At 44.1% G+C, this 12,600-nt stretch overlaps 1 protein-coding gene across 6 annotated transcripts in view; it reads right to left on the reverse strand.

Moving 5' to 3' along the window:
* The window catches only part of GPM6B (glycoprotein M6B), a 103,305-nt gene that overhangs the window by 18,951 nt on the left and 71,754 nt on the right, over window positions 1-12,600 (reverse strand). For 2 of the 6 annotated variants that reach the window (XM_065741401.1, XM_065741403.1), the window contains exon 2: window positions 2,225-2,344. The exons of 1 other annotated variant lie outside the window; for it this stretch is intronic. In XM_065741401.1, coding sequence (XP_065597473.1) covers window positions 2,225-2,344 — 120 coding nt within the window. Of the gene's footprint in view, window positions 1-2,224; window positions 2,345-9,079; window positions 9,393-12,600 lie in introns of those variants that run through there. 3 more of the 6 variants (XM_065741405.1, XM_065741406.1, XM_065741402.1) reach the window with 3 other exon arrangements.

Raw genomic sequence — 12,600 nt, forward strand, 5'->3', positions numbered from 1 at the left:
TTTCAAAATTTCAGCTCTCTTCAGCAAGCTGAGAGGACACAAGGAAGAAAAAAAGACTCCCATAAAGCAAACAACACCCACATTCCCTGTAAACGCCTCCTGCTCAGCTTACATTATGCAGCCAGAGCTAAGTATCTCTTTCTTGAGACAGAAACACTTCCTGGAAAAAAAAGGAAAAGAGTTCTAGGCATTCTGAAAGGCTCATTAAGCTTGCAGGTGCTCTGAGGATGCCTTGGCTCAAGCACTGCAGCAAATTTCATACTGATTCTACTATTAAAACTCAAGTGCTTGATGAAAGCTTACAGTGGCTAAAGAGAGACCCTGTGACCACAGCAGATACTATGGGGATGCCCAAGAGGGGCTCTCCTAGTCATGTCCACACTGACATTGACAGGTCAGGCGAGAAAGGAGCAACCCACACTGCACAGGAACTCAAGAAATAAGGCAACTTGACAAAGCAGCTTGAGCTTGTATCTCAGCACTCCAGCCAGTGTCACGCAGCGGCAGAGCTGCATACCAGTGCTGAAGGGAGCTGTGTTACAGCAGGTGTGTTGTGATTAAAGCCACATTTTCCCTGCAGTCTAAGGGAAAGACTAATATTTTCACTGTGGCTAATTTATCACTGGCTAGTTGGTTTTACTTAAGACCTGCCCAGAACAGTCTTGCTGCTGCCTAGAAACCTTTTAATTTATGTAAGTGCAGCCACATATAGCACCTTTCTTTGAACTGGTCTCTGTATTGCATGGTTTGGTTTCCATCAGTAAGAACCCTTTCTTCTTCAGCCTTTCCATGACAAGGCATCACATTTACCTACGTGTTACTGAAGGGAGCTTCCCAAGGCAGCCTGCAAAGGGTTCTGCTGTCTAAAAAATGGGGTTTCTATCCCCATTTTAAGTGCCAGACTCCCAGCTGCCATGACAGAAGGCTGCAAGTCTCCTCTGTGTCCAGCTCATCTGTGCCAGCACATACGGACATGTCTCGGCACTGGGGACAGCTTGACAGGGCACACAGCCCTGATAACCACGCACCTGGCCTGTTCCCTCTGTGCTCTCCACAGACCCAGAAAGCAGCATTCATAGTCTATCGCTCCTCCCTGAGCCTTTTATTCTTGTACAAAGGATCCCACATACATTCATCCGAAGTTTTGACATGTCTACAGCCAGCCCCAAGTCTGTCACTGGATCACTTATCATAAAATAGGGCCAAAATGAATACTGATACTGAAGACGGGAGACAGAGGGCATAATTTACTACCTAAGCACTAGCAAAAGAAAAAAGAATGACATACTGAAATACATAAACATACGAATCCTAAAGAAAAAACGGATACGAACATACAATGGAGGCAAATTGGTGAATGTTGCGATTGCAGTTAAAGACTCTGATATGGAGGCAGACATTTCCAGAAAACAACCTGTCATGCAAGCTTCAGATACTCAGCCCCATGAAAAGAAGAGGACCACTGAATGTTGCAAATGCTCTCTCGGAGCATTTATGCCCTCAACTTTGTTAAACCATGCTCAGACTGGAATTTTCCAATACCATCAGTTCTGTGCTTGACTTCAGGTGCTTTCTGAGATGCTTCAAACCTAAATCCCCCCACTTTCTCAAAACAAAGCTTCAGGAAAACAAGAAAACCTTTTCAAGGATTCAAGTCAGATATTGAAAGCATACGGAATCAGAAAAACAATTTTTAAAACCTCAGCTTCTGTCTTTGAAAATCTGATACACACTACATAAATCTTTTAAAACCTGACACTGACGCTACTATTTCTAGCAAGGGAAAAATGCAGAGAAAACCACATAATATTGTCTTGGAAGCATATTGTAGGAGACCAATAAATCAGATGTTCTGCCACTAGTTTAGTGTCAATCAGTGCACTTGTGGCTGACCATTTGGATAGATTCGTCTGCACACACAAACCATACTACACCATCTTATTGTTAAACAGTTCTGAAACAGGCAGCACATTTAACAGGAAGGTATCCCTCAATGCATGTAACTCTTTCAAGCATTAACAAGCAAAACTGAATGTACATCAAGCATTCATAGAAAAGAACTAAACTCCTTACAGGCTTAACAAAGAAAAGAAAAAAAAAAAAGAAAACAAAACAAAAAAACAGAAGAAAATGTATCTTGCATTGTTAGGACTATTGCAAAGCATTAGGTTCATGCTACCATTTCTGAGCTCTCCATTCCAGTTGCACCCCGCCCTTTATTTACCTTGAATCCCCAAAGGACTAACATTGCCTCTCAATGCTGGCACATGATGGTACCGGTGTGGCCTTGAACTCCTGTACATCCAGTGGTACCTGCCAATTTCCATTTCTGGTCTGGTGATCACTGCCAATTTTAGGTGGTAAAAAGTCAGTGTCACCAAATTGTGTAGTTCAGTACTTTCAGTCATTTTACTTTAAAAATACGAGCCCATAAAAACACGTTTCTAATTACATCACTGAAATAACATAACTTCATCAAAACAAGGAAAGGACTGGGAGGAGGGGAAACAATCAACAGGGAAATGCTCATACAAATATTAAGAAGGGCTGAACAGTTAAAAATCACGATGAAAGACCCCTCTGTTACAGCTGCCAGTCATCTCCCCCCAACCCTCACTGCTCCCCCTCTTTTATCACAGCACTGGGCTCTGCTCTGGGAAGACACAGTCATGGAAAACCATGTTATTCATTTAATAAAATATTCCAAGTCTGACAAAGATAACAATTACTGTAGGGCAAAACCGTGGGCTTACTCATTACTTTCTTACATAAAAAAAAAACAACATTGTGGGCTTTATCTCACACAGGCTCCAATCATTTCTAAAAATCAAGACCAAATAGGTTAAGAGAGGCTTGTTCCAAGGGTCTGGCTTTGAGGCCAGAGGTATGCTCAGTAAGGACACTACACGCACCAAAATGCAACCAGTGCATGTTCACCAGCAAAGCCTTTCTGCTGCTGAACACTGAGGAGCCCAAGGGCAAAATGGCGCTGGGCCGCTCGCACACCGACATTCCCTGCTCGCCTCCCTCACAGCACTGCTGGGCTGTCAGGGCAGTGCGGCCCGGACATTTATTAACACACTCTGCAATCCCACTCAGTCACAGCTGAATTAAAAAAAAATAATAATCGCCGTCCCTGGCCAAAATAAACTTGACTGCACAGCGTTTCAGCAAGGTTACATTGCTAGGAAGTGGTGCATCGGGAACTAGGTCCAAGGCGAGTTTCTGGTCTGTGTGGGACTGGGAGGGCCCTCGTCCTTCCATCAGGTTGCTTCACGGCTCTGTGCTGACGAGTGCAAACGCAGCCACACCAAATGAGTCAGAAGAGAAACATCTTGGCCTCACTTCCAAGCAGTGGATCTAGAGGTTCGCAACAGGAATTTGTTCATCTTCTGGTGAATCACCTCTACCACTAAAGCAGCCTTTTGGGTAAAATCAATGGCTCTTTAAAAGGAGACGCTGTGGTTTGCTGCTGGTCCCCACTGTGCAACTCATACACAAACCATGGAGTAGGTATTAGACAGCACATCTTTCCCAAAAAGCATTACTCATTGAGCTCATAGAATATCCTGAGTATACTCCGCCTTGCATGGCTTATATTTCCTTTTAGGAAAGACAAATGCCACATTTTACTAACACAACCAAATTCAGAATATCTTGAAGTTATCGTTCCAAAATGACAGTGCATGCTCAGGAAAACTTCCATTGTTCTATCATCCCCTCCTGCTTACACATGAACAAATCTGCACTTGAGATCACAGAAATCATAATAATCAAATTTGATACAAACTGGAAAACAGCAGCATTGCTTGTTGGTACTGCACACGCTCTGCCCCACTCCCTGTTCCCTGCATTATTAAAAGATGGTTATTAGGAAAAGCTTTTCCAGAAGAGTGGTCGGGCCCTGGAACAGGCTGCCCAGGGAGGTGGTGTTCACCATCCCTAGAGGCATTCAAAAGATGTGTAGATGTGGCATCAAGGGACATGGTTTAGCAGACAATATTGGTGGCAGGCAGATGGCTGGACTAGATGACCTTAGAGGTCTTTTCCAACCTTAATGATTGTATGATTAGCTACTTACTGGACATTAAGAGACTGAGATTTAAAAAAAATTAAAAAGAAATATCTGACAAAACTTCCACAAGGAAAAAATAATCTTCAACAGCACTACAGCAGCATTTAGACCTTGGAAACAGAAGGGCCTCTTGCTAGCAGGCCAAAGCCCACAGTTTGAGAGTTCTCCTGCAGCAGCTACAAAAACCATTTGCTGAAAGCAACTGAAGCCAATGCAGGCAGTGCTTACTGTGCTATCGCATAAACCTTGCAGCATCATTCCTGTAAATGAGAATATTCCATGAGGGGTTTTTTTTTTAGTTAGTCATTTCTGATTTTACAAAAGCAGGGCAGCGGGTCAAATTGCATGCAAAAAAGTCAGCGTTTCCGTTGCTCGGTGAAGAGTCACACAGCAGCTGGCTGCCTGGCGGTCTGCTGCACACCTGGAATGACTCCCCTAGTCAGAGAGAATGTATGGCTTTAGAGGAAACGAACAGTTTGGACTTCCACCTGCAGCAGCTGAGGAAGCACCACATAGTCCATGGGAGTGAAGAGAGGGTCGTCGCTGGGGCATTACAGTCTGACAGCCTGGTGATAAACTCAGAGCCAGCAGCAGGGCTGGCCAGAAAATGGGGAAAGGCTGGAGAAATTGAATGGGGATCTCCTCTCCAACCTCTCTTATCCCTCCTCTTGCTGCAGCCCATTGTCCACAGATAGTGCCATCTGGGTTTCTTCCCCCATTACCATATACTGTGACACACATGTCTAGTTTTTCTGCTTTCATGAGGTCATTCAGGCAAATATGAGTACAGTCTGAGTGCTTTTCAGTCCCCTCCTATTTAGAAACCAAATCCTATTCATTAAAACCTAAATCACTAAGCCTGCCAAATTATTATCCCCAGAATATATCGTGTCCCAGATTCTCCCCAGGCTGGACCTCTCTTCCTGCAGCTCTCTTCTTCTGGGACTTAGACTGAAGCAGTTATTATTTTCTGAGGATCTGAAGCACCAATACACTGTTTCAAACAGGAAAAAATATGCAGCATGCTAAAAATCTTTAAATGGCTTGACAGCTCTGAAAGCACCATGTGAGCATCGCATTAGGGAATACCTTTGAAAACATTGGCTAGTAACCATAACATGTAAAAGAGATGCTTTTTTTTCTTTCCAATTTGCTGTAATGAAAGATGCATCTATTGGTGATGCATCAAAATGTTGTAAGTTCTCTGATTAGAAAGAACTTCACTGAAAATGAAATAAACACGCATATTGACATAGTTCTTTAAGTCACTCTTCAGCATCTCTGCTTGTACTGCACAGTTGCGATTAAAATAAGTATTTTCTCTATGTTTTTGTCTAGCACGTATTTGTCTAGTTAGAGTTTAATACTGGAAACAGCTTTGTATAACATGAAAATAATGATCGAAGCTCACAGCCATGGCTGTGCACAAGGTCGCCTTTCATCGATAGTTTCTTCCCAGGGAACAGCCAATTAAAATAAACCTTTGGCACAGCTGTTCAGGTTGGTTTTCATTATTCCTCAGGACAGCATATGCAATTTGAACATCATATGCATCCATACAAGGAAACCGTTTCCTGGTGTAATGGTTTTCTTCCAAGTGCAATTGGTAAATTCAGCAGGGCCATCCATAGCCTTTTTTTGTTTGGTTGGTTCTGGTGTATATATACATGTTATTTTGGAACTTTGCAGCTTAGTAATATTTTTCCTAGTTAAATGAAAAGGGAAACTTCTTGTCTCTGTTGATGTGCATCAGGATCTATATCCTTCATTGCTGATGTAAAATGGCATTTCGTTTTTCTTATTTATTCCACCTCAGTAAATCTGCCTGCTCAGTCCTCACGTTTTGATTTAATTTAATGCCTGCAAGATAAACCCTGTCATTTGTAATAATTTGTAAACCTTCATCTTTAAAATGCATCCAATCTGTCCTGCAGCCCTGTAAAGTATCTGCTAAACATTTTGCTTGAGCTCGCTCATGGTGTTCTCTGATAAGGGCTGCTGATATGCAATGCAAAGCTGACTTACTCCTTATCTCCATCAACATGGATGTTGCTCCATTTCCAATCAAAAAACTGGGGCAGCAGCCACTCATCTGGGTGCAGAGAAACAAATGCCTGATAAGCGCTGAATCCAACAGCTGGGCAGCATCCCTGCCTGAATCAGGCAGGGGACTCACAAAAACAAGTATTAAAATATAAAATTGGAATTCCGATACAATTTGGCAAAGTTCAGAAATGTAAACAAGATCAGTTGTTTCCATTTATCAGTCAGTAACCATTCACGAAGCACATCAGCTTGTGTAAATCATCTTGACGATACTGAAATACAAAACAGAAGGCCTTCCACATTTGCCACAGAGATGGGTAGCACAACCAGTACCTATGGGACACCAATCAACAATGTGGCTGTATCAGATACTTGAACTCAATGCAGACCTGGCTGATCCTCCTCAGTTTCTGGGTGGTTTTGCTCCCCAGCACACCCCTCCAGAGTAAAGGGAGATCTTTATGCAGATAGCATGCAGTCCCAACCCTGGTTCCTCAAAGTATTCATTCTATATAATTGCAGTACATCATTAATGATGCCCCCACATTAAAAATCACAGCCTGGAAACCTGGTGTTTAAAACTGTGGAAGCAGGGAACATCTCTTAGATGAAAAAATACTTGTGCTAATACCTACCTGCAGATTCCTTCTCCAGAATTTGGCAATGCAAAACACAACGCATGTGAACCCGAATATCCAGCGTGAAACACCCAGGATCTTTTATTGCTCAGTATCAGCAACAATAATATCCCTCAAACCACCATGACTTTGGTTTATTTCATCTCCTTGGACTTTGGCTTTCATTTCTGGAAGGAAGAGTTAAAATACTGTGATAGCTCTTTGAGTGCTTCAAGCTGTCACAGTTGCCTTGCAACCAGTAGATCTAGGACATTCCATATAGGATAGTCATTGCAGCAACTTCAGGTGTGATTTAAAAGGAAAAAGGTCTTGCAAACTGGCAAGCATTTTGGCCATAAAAATTCAGGACGAGAAGCCCGGAAGGTAAATGAACACCCTTCTTGAAAGGGTCAGCTTCTCACTTCCAACATGAGAGCTTCTGGTAGAAGAGCCCCTTTTGCAGAAACCTGCCACGTCACATAGGCACCTGATGCTGAGCCCATCCGAAAACCTTACTGAACTACAGCACCTCAGCACGCTGGAATATCTGATCCCCAAAAGCCCAACAAATCTCACCTCCTCTATCAGTGCCTCACGGGGACCTGAGCCACTTTGCTACTGAAAGTGGCTTTCTGCATTTAATTCCCTGTGAAACATAGTTGGAAGCTAACTGAATGGAAAAACAAAACAAAACACAAAAAACAAGAGCATGATAGGAGAGATGGAGTGTTTAAGTTTCAAAAATTAAGGAACTGTCAGAAGTAAAGCCTGGAAGTGTTACGTATGTTACATAGGTACATTTAAAGTAAGAAATTATCAGAGAAAAGCCAGGAAACAGTGATAAAATTAAGAGAGGAAGTTCCCCAGCTTGCATCCGATGAAAACAGCAGATCAACCATATTGACTTGGTAACAGATTTACTGTTCTATGTGCTGTGCTTTCACTCTTGCCAAATCAAAGGGAAACTACCAACTCATCCTGAACGCACGTTTTGTTTTTGCACAGCTGCTAATGCACACAGAAATTTTGTTTGGTGTTTACTGTCACACGTTCTAACAGTTTCTTTTAAACTCATCAACCAGCAGAGAGGAAATCAATGCACTTCTTGAATAATTATCTCTGAGCTCAAGGTGGGTTTTCAGCCAAGGTATTTAGGACATTTTGTAAATTAATTACTCAAAAACTACAGCGAGGTGGGTTACTGCCTGCATACACTAATGGCTCTCAGAGTTTAATCTCTCATCAGTGGAACTCCTTCGGTGAAATCCCTACGGGATTATGTAGTACTGTCTAATCACTTGACAAATTTCATTTACTTGAAACTGAAGCTAGGTTTGAATTATACAAAGTGTGTAGGAGGAATCAAATTCAAAGCAGGAAAACAGAATCTGGACAGGACGAGATTCATCACGATGCTCATATCTGAACTGTTTAACAATAAACAATTTTCTCAGAGGAACATATCAGTTGTGTATCAGCTGCATATGCCTATGAGAAACTCCAATTGCTCACAGATGACATACAACAGCACAAATGAGGAAAAACAAGTGGGAATTTTAATAATTTTGTACCTTTTAACAAAAAAAAACTTATTGCTCTGATTTGTACAGTAGGCTGCCACACCAAAAAGCCAGTAATTTGGCATAATTAAACGCTGCAGAAGCACGTAGCATGATCTGTGCTCTGAAGTTGAGCCCTGCAACCCAAAGATACCACCTGTACCACCGGGGGAGCGGAGCCCCTCTCCTGTGCACTGCCACCTCCCTGCTGCAGAATGGCCACCGCCAGCTCGTGTGCCCCACTAAACAGCAATTCCCAGCGCTTGAACGCATCCTGAAGGCTAATGCTGTGATACTTGTGGCATCATTCTTTTATCACTGCACAGGCAGATCTCCACATAGACAAAATCTACCAGAAGACACCACAGAAAATGAAAAGGAACTTCAAATGATGAGTGTTGTGCGTTCCTGCTGCCAAGCCCTGCTACACGGCTGGTCCCAGGGAAACACTGGGTCATGGCTCTGAGGACACCCAGCACACAGCCCCACGCTCCCTCTGCAACCCAAATTCACCAAAACCCATCGAGTACGCAGCAGCAACGAGGCTTCTTTTGCAAAAAATAAAAATCCTTTCTGCTCCACTCAGGAAAGGCTCAGAGCCACCAAACACACAGACAGACAGACAGACAGGCAGCCACTCCATCCATCTCCGCACAGAGCTAACAGAGGCAGCGCGGGCTGTTCAGAGCCCTGCTCAAAAGTGACCCAACTGGCCCCATCCCCTCTCAGCGCCCTCACTCAGCGAGCAGATTTAAACAGGCTATTGTTCGATCCCCGGGTACCTTTTTTCTCTTGGCTTTGTTCCGCGTTTTCCTCTGCTGCAGTTTCCATGGCTGGCTTCATACCATCCACCAAAAATGCCGCCCCCCGCCCCCCGGCACAGGCGCTTTCCCCTCTCCTCCTTTCCCGCTCCCTATTGACGGCAGCGGCGATGGAGCGCCTCTGTTCTCCCTCCTGCGGATCACAGCCCCTTCCACATCGCCCAGGCTCTTGTCAGCTTCGATCTCGCTCCACTCACTGGCCCGCCCGGCGCTGTGCCAGTCGCCGCTCCACCGTACGTCACCGCCGGCCCCAGCTATAAGAGAACCCCCCAAGTGCCCCTTTCCCCACTGTGAGCCGTGGTGAGGGCAGAGGGGGTGAGGAAGAAGGGAGCTCCCGGACAGCGTCTGCAAGGGGTGCCCAGGTCGGCGTGCAGCCTCAAGGCTCACTTTCCCGTGGGAGTCGGCTGCTGCACCGTGCATTTCGATTCATCCCACACATCCCCTGCCCTTGCAAGGAATGGGCAAGGGGTCAGCAACGTGGGTTTGTTTCCCTGGTTGGGTCCTGCTCGCTCCTGTGAGTGAGGGATAAGAGCAAGAGCAGCTATGTGTATAACGCAAATTAGGCAGAAGAGAAACAGGCTTGCACGACCTAAGATGTACGCAATATCATAAAGGATAAAACATTTAAGGAAACATAGCTTGGGGTTTTAAAAGGATGTCTGCTGTTTAAGACCTAAAGCCAAGCATAAAATTCATAGAAGCACAGAACAGCTTGGATTGGTGGGACTACCCAGCCCCAGCCCCTGCCCCCCAAGACAAGAGCTGTCCCCACCAGCTCAGGCTGCACAGGGCCCCATCCAACCTGGCCTTGAGTGCCTCCTCAAGGTTGGGAGGTTGGGTTGGGGCACCACAGCTTCTCTGGGCAGCTGTGCCAGCACCTCACTGCCCTCCATGTAAAGAATCTCCTCCTAATATCTAACCCTAAATCTCTCCTCTTTTAGTTTAAAACCATTCTCCCTTGTCCTATTGCCATCTGTCTATGTCAGTCAGTATTCCTCCTGCTTATAAGCTCCCTTTAAATACTATGAGGCCATAACAAGGTCTCCCTGAAGCCTCCTCTTCTCTAGGCTGAACAAGTGCAGCTCCCTGAGCATTTCTTTATAGGATAGGAGCTCCAGCCCTCTGACCATCTTTGTGGTCCTCCTCTGGACCCACTCCAAATGCTCTGTATCAGTAAATAGATCATTGCCAACAAGGCCATGTCTGATCTCTCCCCTACCTCCAGCAAAGACACTCCTCAGGCCTATACAAGTATCATTTAATTTCCAAACTCCAAGCCGACATATTTAAGGCACTGCATTAAGGCCAATTACTTTGCCCATCACCCTGCTCATCTCTGGCCCAACTGTGCTGCACAGCCATGCCCAAAGGGACCCCTTGTTGCTGGCAGGGTAGCGAAACACCCATGGAGTAATTTCCTTTGTATTCTGGTGGGTTTCAGTGGTTCACAGTCTCAGCGGCTCATCCTGCGGGCTGCAAAGACATTGAGCAGATTCAGCAAATGCTGAAGATGTAAAACTTACAAGCTGGATGTTCCATATAACAGATTCAACCACAAGAGTGGGAAGAGGGAAGCAGTCCAAAGATTTTTAGCTGCAATTCAGCCTTTTCTGACTAAAGTTCCTACACCCACAATTTTGCTGTGCATTTTTATTTCTATAGATGTTGAGTGACAAGCAAAAAAAGCTTCAGACCCATCCTTTAAAGAAAGTTCCCTCTTTCAGAAGAAACCAGCACATACATTTCCTCTCTCATCACTGTCACCACAGCAGCAGTTGAGCAATGCCCAAAGCAATGCAATGAGCATACCATGTCCCAACCCCACCAACAAGAGGTCTCGTGCTCCTCACGTATCTTAAGATTTCATAGCACAGCACCAGGACTTAATATCTATCAGGCATTTCCCTAAAAACTTTTCTTGGAGTCTGGGTTCAAAGCTTTTATCTCAGCAGAACTCCTTATAAGCAGGATGAATTAATTTGTAGAGGAGATGAAGTTTCCTCAGGAACCCACACACTGGGATCCTGCAGGTAATTAAATCAGCAGTACCAGCAGAAAACTCAGCCCAGGTGCAAGGCTTAATTTTCCATTCTCCTGTATTACACACATAGCAGTCCACACACATTAAAGTCCCTGTCCCAGTGCAACCATGTAAGGCAAAAATGGAGGAAAGCAGCTAAAAGGGAAAACCGTATGTGATATGCTTGCCAAGCTGCTTGAACCATTACTAAAAAATGTGCAAATTCTGTAGTCAGAAAGAAAAGAGCTTCTTTAGATTTGGGATAACGACTATGCAAACCTTCTATAAAGAGTGCTTTTATTCCATTTAGTGTCACTAAGATTGAAAAACACAGCAAACATCCTTACTTGCTGGAAGTCAAACCAACTTTAGCCAACAGTCGACTGTTTCTGACACTGAAATCCCTTTATTGGTACTTCCCACCACTCAGTCCATGCATCTGCTCTCAGATGTAACAGTCTAAAGGTCATTAAGAAGGTGAGGTATAGACTGTCCCATCTGTGAGAGTTCAAACCTCGCTTCTGACTACCCCAAGCTACAAAAAGCCTGATCAAAAATGAATCCAAGTGATATCATTTTAATACACGTAGTAGTATAAACACACAAAATACAAACGTCACCTGAAACTTCCTTTCTTTAAACAGAAAATACGTTTGGCAGGACTTTTGGTCCCGTCTTTGGAGGAAACTCGCTAACTTTTCCCTCTGTCAGTGAGCCCTACACCTTCAAACAACTGTATGCTTTCCTGCTGGCAAGCAGATTTTGTTGGGCAGGCTCCATACTTCTGAGCAGATGTTTTATAAACACACAACTAAGAGGCTAGGACACTATTTTCCTCTGCTTTCTCCCATGATAACCTCTTCTCAAAACAAGCAATGCAAAAGTAAGTGCACAATACCAAAACTAACTTCACAAGAGCTTGGAACAGAAGACTTCAGAAGTCACCAATCTAGTCTATTCAGAAGCATTAATTCTTCTAAATCATCCTCTAAAAGCTTTAAGAGATGCCCGAGTGTAATGCTCTCTCCCACTGCTGACTGCTTTCCTGGTAGCTGGATCACACAATGGGTTTAAGGACTTATCATCTTAAGTCATTTCTTAATCTTCCAGCTCGTCTGATAACAAAGCAGATATAAAGCACACACTACTCCCACAAGTGCGAACACAGGTACGAATCTTACGCACCAAGTCTTAACCTGAGTCACCAAGTTGTCTCCTCCATCACTCCATCTCTTAATCAGATGTGTCCTTTTTGTGTGATCAGATTGGGAAACGTCAAGTCTACGCTATGACAACAGCTCACAAGATAATGCCACAGGAGTAGAAAGGACAACAAATTCTTTGAAGATTGATATTTAGCAAAAACCTTCTGTACCAACCAGGCTGACCAAGACGGCCAGTGAACAGAAAGGTGGCTCGTTACATTACAGGAGTCCAGCCCCGTGTTTCACTTGCACATCAA

Source organism: Cyrtonyx montezumae, unplaced genomic scaffold, assembly GCF_038088225.1.
Source record: "Cyrtonyx montezumae isolate F1298 unplaced genomic scaffold, pur_monq_1.0 scaffold_3, whole genome shotgun sequence".
NCBI lineage: Eukaryota > Metazoa > Chordata > Aves > Galliformes > Odontophoridae > Cyrtonyx > Cyrtonyx montezumae.